The sequence below is a fragment of the Enoplosus armatus genome, chromosome 23 (genome assembly GCF_043641665.1).
Source record: "Enoplosus armatus isolate fEnoArm2 chromosome 23, fEnoArm2.hap1, whole genome shotgun sequence".
Classification (NCBI taxonomy): domain Eukaryota; kingdom Metazoa; phylum Chordata; class Actinopteri; order Centrarchiformes; family Enoplosidae; genus Enoplosus; species Enoplosus armatus.
In genome coordinates, this window is record NC_092202.1 from 623,295 (window position 1) to 636,421 (window position 13,127).

Here is a 13,127-nt window from a genome sequence, read left to right on the forward strand (position 1 = left end):
CCCATAAACCCACAGTCTGTCGAGGGACGAGAATGGACCGAGAGGGCCGAATGACGAAGACATGTTTTAGACAGCAGAGATCTGAAAAGATTCCTTTAGAAAAGAGTGTTGGAGGCTGATGCTGGTCAGAGAGAAACTGTTACCACCCAGCTCTCAGCCCATTGGTTCTTACTGAAGACGTCAGTCTTTAAAACTAGTTTTTATCAAACTAATAGCAAGAAATTTGTTGGGGACTATTTTCAGCGGCGGATGAATCCACATGTGGGGCTCTAGTGAGTGTTTGGGGCAGCAGGACGGTGTGTGTGTGGGACTGAGTCCAGGTAAACTACAGAGTGTGTGTTCATGGCGATGAACAGTGAGGCTCACTGATGGGTTTTATTAGTAATAATAATAATTATTATTATAATAATAATAATAACATATATCAGGCTGTGATACACACACACATGATTTTAAGCTGTCAATCATCTCAGCGGCTCTGTGAGGTGTGTTAATCAGCTGTTTCAGTGTGTGTGGAACAATGCTGTCACACATGTACGCACACACTGACAAGCACACCTGCTATTATCTAAATGATAATAAGACGTGTTTGTGTCTGCAGGCGACCATGAACGCAACTCTGCACTGTGTGTGTGTGTGTGACAGCGACCTGTGTTCCCATAATGCCAGGCTTTACAGTGTGTGTGTGTGTGTGTGTGTGTTGTCGTTTGAGACGACTGTCATTTTGCAGAGCGACAAACACAAGAGAGTTCATACCAACTGTTATTAACACACACACACACACACACACACACACACTCTCTCTCTGTGTAGTTGCTGGTTGATGACTCTGTTGTCAGTCGTCTTTTCCTCTTTGTTCCAGTCACACAGCTCTTCATCAACCAAAGGTAAGAGTGTGTATGAAATATAAATATAAATATGATTTCTGGACGTTTCCTGGACAGAACTGTGTGATTCTGACAAAATAATAATTTTGGAAAAATATGAAGATGAGCTCCATTAAAATCCAAGAAAAATATTTCTTAATTATTGGAAACTTTATTCTCCATTTATGTTGACTTGTATGCTTTTCTGGGCACAAATGTCACTCACATTTTATTTTCCGGGTCTATAACTATCAATAATTTATGAAACATTTCCAAAGAGTTTCCTGGAATGAATGTAATTTAATAATTATAGGGAAACCAGAGACTGTATTCACAAGTCTGATTGATTAATTCAAATGAATTGTTAGTGTGACACAGTCTTAATTTGTGCCTAACAGGTCAGCTAAACATGCAAAAATGTGACATTTGAAAAACACTTCATGTTATTGGGGATTTTTCCCAGATGTGCTCTATTAACACTAATATTTATATATAATATGCAATTTGGTATTTATTAGTGACACTTTTACAGGTCAGTACGTTTCTTAGAAAGAACTGCTCTATTAAGAAGATAAGAAGATACTGCTGGACTCTTGTGCTTCTTCCTGTAATTACTACCAAATGACATACTTCCTTCTACCTGGAAATTAAGAGAAAAAAACTGACCTGTAAAATGAAGCATCTCTTTGTAAATTGTGGAAGACAATGTACAAGTAAGAGTGAGTTTCTTAGTGCATCATTGTGAGGACCAATCTGACTTTTCACCTGAACATGGTGGATTGTGAGTTGTCCAGTCTTTACCAGTGTTGGGCAGTAACACATTACAGTGACGGGATTACTTTGTTCAGTATTTAGTAGTGTTACAGGATTACAGTCCTTGTGTGTGTGTGTGTGTGTGTGTGTGTTGTTTCAGATGATGGATGAAGAAGCCACAAAGCGTTACTGTCGGATGAGTGACAATGGACAGAAACAGAAACACACTGAGGTACTAACTCTTCATTTCACATAAAAACATCTTTTCTTATTGAAACATAACAACATAACATGTTATGAGTTTGTTTTGTGTATTTCAGAGACACTTGCATCAAGGAACATTTACAGCAAATAGTTAAACAGTTGAATTTGACAGAAAAGGCTATATATACACACACACATAGATATATATAACTGCACTAACAGAGTCCTGCAGGGATGACATAGTTTTGTAGGCAAACCCTGAAGTTAGCATCGCCCTGGTTCCCTCAATAAAAGCCAGTGGGATTGTTCCAATGGCTTTTGGATTATTGAAGAAAATAAACTCTGTGTAAACAAAAGTTTATGACACTTACAGGTTTTGTTCGACAAGATAATCTTCACTAATGAACACCACTTTTATGATTTTTGAAGCGTGAATGGAATCTCCAGAAGTAAAAAGCTAACGTTAGGCTATAAACGACACCACCACTAAGCTTCACTACTGACTGTACCGACTTAAAATTACAATAATCTGTGCAATAATTCACCAGTGCAATACATATATATATATACATACATATACATTGTCATTGTATATATTTTTTATTTTTCACTTAAATATTGTAAATGTATATATTTTCATTTTTTATATCTTTTATTTTTACATACTTCTCATTTCTAACTCCATGCTACTTTTTATACTCTTGAACGGGAGCACCTGTAACTTATTTCTGAATCTGATTCTGAACTTTAAAGAGAATATAGATAGATATAGATATATAGACAGACAGATATAGAGTATAAACACAACGAGGCTGTAAAGGCGGACTTTAGCCACTTGTTAGCGGCCGCCGAGTTCACGAGTGGGGAATCTACTGAAACGTTGAAATCTCTTCAGCTTGTGTTCACCACAGACATTATTTCAGGCAGCTAACCAAAAACCCATTGACTTCCAGACGAGGGAACAGGAAGTGTAAAAATGCTGACTCATGTCCAGGTGCAGCACTCTATTGGTTAGTTACTCAAAACTACTGCTCTGATTGGCCAATACATTTAAATTGCTGTATGTGTCTTTTGATGTTTTACAGTAATGATAAGTGAATCATAAACTATGTCTGCAACTCCTGTCCCACACACACACACACACACACACACACACACACACACACACACACAGACCTGGCCTTGGTGAAAGCAGAGTGTAATATTAGATGAGTAATAAAACACTGCTGCTGACAGTGGTGGAGTACGACATGTTCAGTTTGTCCTGAGGGTGGCGCTACAGGGAAGGTCACAGGGTTATTAAAATCAAGTAAAGCTTTCCACTGTGTGTGTGTGTGTGTGTGTGTGTGTGTGTGTGTCTGCTGGTTTAATGATTACTGTGATGAAACAATAAATCTTGTTTATTAAATGACAGAGAGGTTGATGGATGGAAAAAGAGGAAGAACAAACGGAGAACGGTGGGAAAAACAAGAGACACAGTGTGTGTGTGTGTGCGTGTGCGTGTGTGCGTGCGTGCGTGTGTGTGCGTGTGTGCGTGCGTGTGTGTGTGTGTGTGTGTGTGTGATGTTAGAAAGTTTACCTGACTCTAGAAAAGAATAGTTTAAGTTGACATAAGTTGAATTTTCACTATTGATCTGTTAGAGAAGGTGATTGATGAGGATCAAAGTCCAACACACACACATACACACACACACACACACACACACACACACACACACACACGGTGGCAGACAAGTAATAATGTATATGTTAATTAATTATCTGTTTATACACCAATTCATTTAACTCTTTATTGATGTGAGGTTGAGCTCTTCACCAAAGTGAGAGAGAGACCCTCTGTGACAGTCTGTCACCCCGAGCCCGAACCTTAACCATCAGAACTACACGTCTAACCCCAACTTTTACCAACTTTTAAGATCACAGCACACTCTGTCAGAGCTGCTTGATGGATGATCGAATAGTTCCAGAAACCCCCTCACCCCACACCTTCCTGACATCCGATTAGAGGGGTCTAACCCCCCCCACCCATGATGGCAATCTTTTCACTTCAACTTCCAGTGTTGACGTTCAGAACAATTATTAACACTTTTGATTTCCTGTCAACTCGACTCTTACCCTAACCTAAACTTAAACCTGAACCTGAACCTTAAAACCAAGTCTGAACCGTCAAACAGTCCTTTGAGGTTGTGAGGACCAGCCAAAATGTCCTCACAATGCAGAAGTGTCCTCACTACAATGGTCCTCACAAAGATAGAAACACAAGCTCACACACACGACAGGTTGTGCAACACCTTATTCACTGTCTGTGTCTCTCTCCCTCCCTCTCGTTTACCCACTCGACATGTCTTTGTAATGACTAATTCACACACACACACACACACACACACACACACACACACTCATCTGTGGTGAAGCGAGGGAGTAAAGTTCAGGTCGGTCAGGAGGAGAGAGAGATCACCGTCCTGCCGCAGAGGAAGACAGACGAACTGGACGACGCTGCTGGGGTGAGTGTGGTCGACAACACACACACACACACACACACACACACACATTAACACACATATTAACACACACACACACACACACAGTAACACACAGGGGTTGACTTCAGATAACCCTGAACTCTGAGAAAGGCCAACTATTAATAGAAACTGTAAGTGTGTGTGGTGGTTGTGGTTGTTGTGGTTGTTGTGGTGGTTGTGGTTGTTGTGGTGGTTGTTGTTGTGGTTGTTGTGGTGGTTGTGGTTGTTGTGGTGGTTGTTGTGGTGGTTGTTGTTGTTGTTGTTGTGGTTGTTGTGGTTGTTGTGGTGGTTGTGGTTGTTGTTGTGGTTGTGGTTGTGGTTGTTGTGGTTGTGGTTGTTGTTGTTGTTGTTGTTGTGGTTGTTGTTGTGGTTGTGGTTGTTGTGGTGGTGGTTGTTGTTGTGGTGGTTGTGGTTGTTGTTGTTGTTGTTGTTGTGGTTGTGATTGTTGTGGTTGTGGTTGTTGTTGTGGTTGTTGTTCAGTGTTGTCGGGCTGTTTCTATGTTGTCATCACTAACTGAGTGTCAATAATCAAGAAACAGCCAATCACAGGCAACGCTAACAGATTCAGGCCAAAAGTATGTGGACAGCTGAACGTTACAGCCACAATGTGCTGCTTTAACAGCCTCCACTCAGCTGGTTTCAGGCTGCCTGTACGTCCACAGGTTCTCTTTGCACAATAGATATGTGGACATGAACGGAGAGAGGAGAGTGTCTCACACAAAATAACCTGATAGAGCAAAGAGTTAAAAGTTCATTTTAATGGACTGTGTCACTCCAGTTGCTTCTCTGGAATAACCATTTTCAGAGCAACAGGAAGTACATGGAGTCAGTTACGCTATGTTTGTTTCCATGTAGTCACATGGTCTCCATCACAGCAGCTGAATCAGCTGTTAGCAGCTCCTGTCTGCAGCGTCCTCATGGACGGACAGACAACTATCACTGATCACTGAGACACTGAAGGAAACTGAAAAACAGGAGGATTCTCAGGCAGGTTCTGCAGTTACAAGGAGGATTTTTGGACGTTTATTTGGACATTGGAGATACCACTGTCCCTGTTAAGTTACACTGATTCCAGGAGTGTGTGTGTCATGTCCGGGTGTTATGACTGAAAAGAAGGAGTGCAACATCACCTGACCTGTCTTTGGGGGGCATTGTCATGTTGAAACAGGTAGTTGGAAGAACACTGTGATCAAATATCACTGTGTGCTGCAGCATTAAGATTTGCCTACATTGGAGGGACAAACCAGGAAAAACGTACACAAAGGAGTGTCCACATACGTTTGGCCGTGTAGTTTAGCTCTAGTCTGTCCAATCAGATAGTTTTGGTTTTATGTTTCCAGGTTTTCAGATATCTGCCTCACAGACCTGAAATATGACATTTAAAAGATACAACAGAAACATAAAGAGTTTGTTATCGTCAGTGTTACTGTTGATGGTTCTGATGTGATGACCTGACCAAAACAAACATATCTATAAAGTATGTATAAATACCATAAACATCAAATATAAATACTGTGATGTGTATATATGCATATATGTGTGTTGGACTGAAGATGGCAGTGTCAGGCTCGTCCTCCTGCTGTTCGTCTTGTGTCAGTCTGAAGGACAGATGTCCTCGGCCTCAGGGACTCAGCAACCTGCTCGTCACTAAAGGTAACAAACACTCACTGCGTCTGACTTTTTGTGTGTTTGTATTAGTATTTTAAGAAGTCCTCTAATGTGTTTCTTCATTAAAGGCATCAGTAGATCACAGTGAAAAACGACTGCAGTCATACTGAAGAACAACATACTGAAGATGTAGCTGTTCTTAGACCCTGAAGGTGGCGCTACAGGAAAGGTCATCTAAAGGGTTCCTCGTCATGGGAACATGAATGAAATCAGGACACAGACTGACTGGTAGCTGTAGAGACACTGTCTGAAATAAATCTATCAATATCAATATCAGACAACACGTCTGTTAAATCTCACTGTTTTTTCAGCCGAGTAACAAACGCAAAACAAAAGCTAAGAACAGTCTGATGTCGTCGAAGAAGAAGCGTCCTCAGACTGTGAACACTGAAGTTATAGAGACTGGGCGTCAATATGTTCATATGATTCACTGTCTAATAAAAGACGTGAAATCATCAAAAAGACAAAGAGTCAATACATCTGTTTATAATAATGATTCAGCTGTTAATCTGTGTGTGTGTGTGTGTGTGTGTGTGTGTGTGTGTGTGCGTGCGCAGTGTGTCTGTTTGCTCTGCTGTTCGGAGTCGTCTGGTCCATCACAGGAAGTGAGTGTTTACCTGGAGGGAACCTGTTTGGCATCGTCATCCTCTTCATCTGCTCCGTGCTGGGAGGGAAGCTGGTGGGAATGATCCAACTGCCCACCCTGCCCCCCTTCCCTCCACTACTTGGTACGACCCAACATCTGAAACCAATCTAATCTAATCTAAACTAATCTAAACTAAACTAAACTAAACTAAACGAATCTAAACGAATCAAAGTCTGGCACGTCGGGGTTGAAGGTTTCCTGTCATGTTTAAGTGATGACTTCCCGGTTTGTTTTTACTCAGTGAATCATAACATTGTGTTTATTGCATGTTTCATGTCCACTGGATGGTGCAGTGATATTTGCTGATATTCCAGAGAGCACATGAATCTGCTGGAGCACACAGATAGAAACAAGTCTGAATCCATCAATAACCAGAATACTAATGTGCATGTAAACGCACTCACTGTACTATTTGACTAGTTTGTGTGTTCGTGTGCGCGTGTGTGCGTGTGCGTGTGTGTGTGTGTGTGTGTGTAGGTATGCTGCTGGCAGGTCTGGTGTTGCGTAACGTTCCCTACATAACGAATGCTGTCTTCATCGACACTCACTGGTCTGCAGCTCTGAGGAACATCGCCCTGTCAATCATCCTGACCAGAGCCGGGCTGGGCCTCGACCCCTCGGTGAGCGTGCACACACACACACACACACACACACAGCAACATGCTCTGTACATACTTAATGACCATGCTGATATACGTACAGGGGTTTAAATCTGTGTGTGTGTGTGTACATGCAGGCCTTGAGTCGTCTGAAGGCGGTGTGTGTGCGTGTTGCGGTCGGTCCCTGCGTGGTGGAGGCCTCCATCGTTGCCGTGGTTTCTCACTTCCTGCTGGGTCTGCCCTGGGTCTGGGGCTTCATACTGGGGTAACAAACACACACACACACACACACACACTATCATCGATTTATGGAAACTATATCTGTATCTGTAATGATTGTAAAATGACCCTGTGTGTGTGTGTGTGTGTAGCTTTGTCCTGGCTGCAGTCTCTCCAGCAGTCGTGGTTCCTTCGATGTTGCTCCTGCAGAGAGAAGGATACGGAGTGGAGAAGGTAAACAAGCCATCAGCTGCTGCTGTAACTCAATCACAGGTGATTCTGCCCTCTGCCACCAGGGGGAGCAGGTGGACAATCGGAGAGATGAGCTGGTCTGTGTAAACATTACACATTATCTGTGTAGGTTTATCCAAAAATACACTAGAACCACCCACAGGACTCACAGAACCTTCTCACTGACCTCAAGAACCAACTAGGTGACCCCTAAAACCTCCTTGCTGTCAACTTGAACCTTTAATTGATGCCTATAACCACCAAAAAGACCCCTAGAACCTCATCAGTCACCACTAGAACCCCCTATAAGACCCCTAGAACCTCTTTGACGACCACTAATAAGGCTGAGAAGAGTACCCGACCCTTCTCAGTGACTACAAGAACCTCCAAAAGGACCACTAGAACCTCTGCAATGATCACAAAAACCTCCTATAGGACCGCTAAAACCTATTCAGTGACAAGTAGAACATCCTAAAGGACTTCTAGAACCCCCTATAAGACCCCTAGAACCTCTTTGATGACCCCTAATAAGGCCGAGAAGAGTACCGACCCTTCTCAGTGACTACAAGAACATCCTAAAGGACTTCTAGAACCTCCTCAGTGACCAATAGAACTACCTATAAGACCCCCGACTCTCCTCAGTGACTACAAAAATCTCCTAAAGGCCCACTAGACCCTCCTCAGTGACCACTAGAACATCTTACAGGACCTCTAGAACCTCCTCAAGGACCACTGGAATCACCAGTAGGACCCCAAGAACTTATATATTGTAATTATGTTCCATTGATGTACTGTGATGTTCTCTTGACGTTCTAATAATGTTCTGTGTTGTTGTTCAGGGAATCCCCACCCTGCTGATGGCTGCTGGGAGTTTTGATGATATTCTGGCCATAACAGGGTTCTCTACCTGCCTGGGAATCGCCTTCTCTACAGGTCACTACAGGAGAATCTGCTCTATTCTATTCTGTTCCTTTCCATTCTGTTCCATTCTGTTCTATGTGCTGTGTTTGTCCTGCAGGTTCTACGTGGATGAACATACTGAAGGGTCTGCTGGAGGTGGTGGGAGGGGTCATAGCCGGGCTGATCCTGGGTCTGTTCTTGACCTGCTTCCCCAGCAAAGACCAGGTGAGAGTGTGGTTTGGTATCGTCTTATTAAACTTTAAATGTGACTGAATTAATTGTTTTAATGTGCAATTAATTAATCTGTCAATGTCCCTGTCTGTCTCTCTGTCTGTCTCTCTGTCAATATCCCTGTCTATCTCTCTGTCTGTCTCTGTCTGTCTGTCTGTCTGTCTGTCTGTCTCCCTGTCTATCTCTCTGTCTGTTTCTCTGTTTCTCTGTCTGTCTCCCTGTCTGTCTCTCTGTCTGTGTCCCTGTCTGTCTCCCTGTCTATCTCTCTGTCTGTCTCTCTGTTTCTCTGTCTGTCTGTCTCTCTGTCTGTCTCCCTGCAGGAGGACCTGGTGTTGAGGAGGACTCTCCTATTGTTGGGTCTGTCCATATTTTCGGTCTTCTCCAGTCATGTTATTGGTTTTGCTGGGGCCGGCGGTCTCTGTACGCTGGTGCTGGCCTTTCTGGCTGCTCTGGGCTGGAAGACCGACAAGGTAACACACATTGACTCACTTTAATCTGGATTAAACATCTGGATTCAGCCCTGTTCACACAACATCAGCATGCCTGTTTGACGTTAGGTTAATGTTTATCTTTATATCTAGGCCCCGGTGGCGGCCATGGTGGGCCGGTCGTGGGATGTGTTCCAGCCGCTCCTCTTTGGGCTGATTGGAGCAGAGATCACCATAGCAACCCTCAGCCCCAGCACTGTGGGTGAGAACCATATTCAAAACAAACAAACGGAATAAAGTATTGACCAGGTCTCAGTAACTTGGAACCAAGTGGACTAGGTACCTAACAGTGCTAACCTGCTGCAGGAGCTGCTGGAAGTCCAACATGTTTTGCCCAAATGTTGGTGTGCTTTAAAAACAATTCAGTCTTTGTTGTTCTGTCTGTCCCTGTGTGTGTTCAGGTCTGGGTCTGGCCTGTATCAGTATCGGTCTGGTGATCCGCCTGCTCGTCACCTTCCTGCTGGTTCATTTTGGAGGATTCAACCTGAAGGAGAAATTCTTCATCGCTGTGGCCTGGCTGCCTAAAGCCACTGTACAGGTGTGTGTGTGTATGTTCCACAACAACAGAACCCCTAGAACCTCATCACTGACCACAAAAACCACCTAAATGACCCCTAAAACTTCCTTAATGAATACTAGATCCTTCTAAAGGACCTCCAGAAATCCTCAGTCACTTCATGAATCTCCTAAAAGGCTTCATGCTCGTGTGACGTCAGTTGAAATGATTGGTGTTTGCTGGTTTGTGTGTCAGGCTGCCATTGGCTCCAAGGCGTTGGACATGGCGAGGGAGGAGGGGGATGAGACCTTAATTAAATTTGGTTTGGACGTGCTAACATTAGCCGTGTTAGCCATCCTGACCACGGCTCCCATCGGAGCGCTGGGTATTGGACTGGCAGGACCACGCCTCCTGTCCCGGCAGGTCAAAGGTCAGCGCACACACACCCACCCCACACACGGACATGTTTGTCTTTCTATAGCTGTGAGGACCCTCATCGACATAATGCATTCCTTAGTCCCTAATCCTTAGTCCCTAATCCCAACCCTAACCCTACCCTGTTCCTGACTTTATCCTGATTTTAGCCTAACCTAAACCTAATTCTAAACTTAATCTTAAAACCTTCAGTCTTTTGAAGCAGTGAGGACAGATAGACAGGATAGAGAGACAGACAGACAGAGAGATAGACAGACAGACAGACCAGACAGACAGACAGACAGATAGACAGACAGAGAGACAGACAGACAGACAGACAGACAGACAGGATAGAGAGACAGACAGACAGACAGAGAGATAGACAGACAGACAGACAGACAGACAGACAGGATAGAGAGACAGACAGAGAGATAGACAGACAGAGAGACAGAGAGATAGACAGACAGACAGACAGGATAGAGAGACAGACAGACAGACAGGATAGACAGACAGACAGACAGGACAGACAGACAGACAGACAGAGAGATAGACAGACAGATAGACAGGATAGAGAGACAGACAGACAGACAGACAGAGAGATAGACAGACAGACAGACAGGATAGAGAGACAGACAGACAGGATAGACAGACAGACAGACAGGACAGACAGACAGACAGACAGAGAGATAGACAGACAGATAGACAGGATAGAGAGACAGATAGACAGAGAGATAGACAGACAGAGAGATAGACAGACAGACAGACAGACAGACAGACAGACAGACAGAGAGATAGACAGACAGAGAGATAGACAGACAGACAGACAGACAGACAGACAGGATAGAGAGACAGACAGACAGACAGACAGACAGACAGACAGGATAGACAGAGAGACAGACAGACAGACAGACAGACAGTCAGAGAGACAGACAGACAGACAGACAGACAGGACAGACAGACAGGATAGACAGAGAGACAGACAGACAGGGAGACAGACAGAGAGACAGACAGACAGACAGTCAGACAGACAGGACAGACAGACAGACAGGATAGACAGACAGACAGACAGACAGACAGACAGGATAGAGACAGACAGACAGACAGGCAGTCAGACAGACAGAGAGACAGACAGTCAGACAGAGAGACAGACAGACAGATTGATTGATCGTATTTTTTACTGACACTTTTGATCTTAATGTCAGCAGAAGAGACAGAAGGCGGAGCCACGACTCCAAGCAGCAATGGGATTGGCCAAGAAAAAGACAACGTGACCCTTGAGAGCAAGCTATGAGTCTTCTGATTGGACAAACAAAAGAAAGCTATATTACACACCTTAAGTAAACCTTGTGTTGTTGCAGATAGATTTTTAAAAATATATCTGCTTTATGTTTCTTTAATACTTTGACATGCTAATGCTAACTTTTACTAGCTACTGTCACTACCCAAATGTTCAGCTGCTGATGTGTTACCTCAGTTAGTCATTTGATACCACGACTACAGAAGCTGATTTCCAACATTTCCAACATGGTGTTTCACCTGTTTGTTCACATGAAAAGTGAAAGAAACTGTCTCACCTCCACACAGCTGATCAGTCACAATGTGAAGTGGTTGAAACAGCCGGGCACAGCACAGATGCTGTTCAGCAGCTGTTCTGTTGGAGTATATTGGTGCCAATGATAGCTAGCTGAGCAGATACTACAGTCCACTAGCTAACACCTTGACATTATGTAAATAAAATCAGTCAGAAATGGACTAATGATGAAATATTTAAGTTAGAAGCAGAAATTAACCAGATCTGTCCAACTCTTTTGAGACAGGGACTTCCAAAATGGCTTTTATTAGATTATCAGTAATCATTAAGCATATTGTAATTCTTTTCTATATAATTTCTATCATTCATATTGAAATTATGTTCTGTAATTCCTTGTCTTACGAAGATGATTATTTCCACCAATTATTGTGATGAATTGATATTTATAACTGTGCGCCTCAATAAATATTTGTCAATACAGTTACAATGTGACCTCTTCTTTTGTTTGGGAAAAGACCCTTTGACCAACAGAACAGTCGATCTTTTAGCAAAGATCGACATAGAAATCCTTCAGGTTTTGTATTTTTAGCCGGCGCTGGTCGTTGCTGTCTGCAGCTAAAATGACAAACATCAGCTGCAGTGAATTCACTTGAAGACTCAGATCAAACTACTGTCTGTTTCTGGTTTGTGCACTCAGCCAAAGATCTTTTGTGCAGAATGACCACTACTGGATTGTGTGTCATAAGAGATGACGTAACGCTGTATGATTCCTGAAGATATGATACTGTACTGTATGACACGGCGACTGAACATACCATGCCACACATAATGGCGTTGAGTTAACTCTCTGACAGGTGACCACGCTGTGAAAATATTGCAGAAAATACAATTTCATACAAAACCTACGATACTGAAGACTCATAGGTTTTGGTCTTTACCCTCTTTCACTAGAAATACGTGGATGTTTTCAAAAGAGCAGATCTTTTGTCCACGGCACTGAAGTACACAAGGACCTCTTGCAAGCTCAACACAAATAAGTTGCTGTGGTATTTTAAAAGGTAAGTAAACTGATGTGATAGAATACAATATCATAAGATGCACAGCTCCAGTACAGACCTGCCTTTGACTTCCTGTTTCTCAGCTACTCCTATCACAAGTGTTTTTCCTCACACCTCACACTGCAGCCATTTACAAGTAACCACAGTGTCGGACAGAAACCAGTTTAAACAAGTTATAAACCGTGACAGAGGTCTGGTATCAGTAATCCAAGCAGTAAAAGCAGTAGCAGCACTAGTAGTGAGGGACGTGTTGCCCCCCAGCACCCTACGCTGTTGAGACCAGAATGATGGGAGAATCATG

General features: G+C 43.2%; 1 protein-coding gene across 1 annotated transcript; it reads left to right on the top strand.

Moving 5' to 3' along the window:
- The first annotated feature begins 1,782 nt into the window (after window positions 1-1,782).
- On the top strand, window positions 1,783-11,528 carry LOC139306210 (sodium/hydrogen exchanger 9B2). Its single transcript, XM_070930163.1, has 14 exons — window positions 1,783-1,851; window positions 4,265-4,327; window positions 5,899-5,998; window positions 6,571-6,741; window positions 7,137-7,279; window positions 7,396-7,523; window positions 7,630-7,711; window positions 8,548-8,641; window positions 8,727-8,833; window positions 9,160-9,309; window positions 9,421-9,529; window positions 9,729-9,865; window positions 10,079-10,253; window positions 11,440-11,528. Exons 1-14 carry the CDS (start codon window positions 1,783-1,785, stop codon window positions 11,526-11,528), a joined length of 1,617 nt encoding a protein of 538 aa, XP_070786264.1.
- The last annotated feature ends 1,599 nt before the right edge of the window (window positions 11,529-13,127 follow it).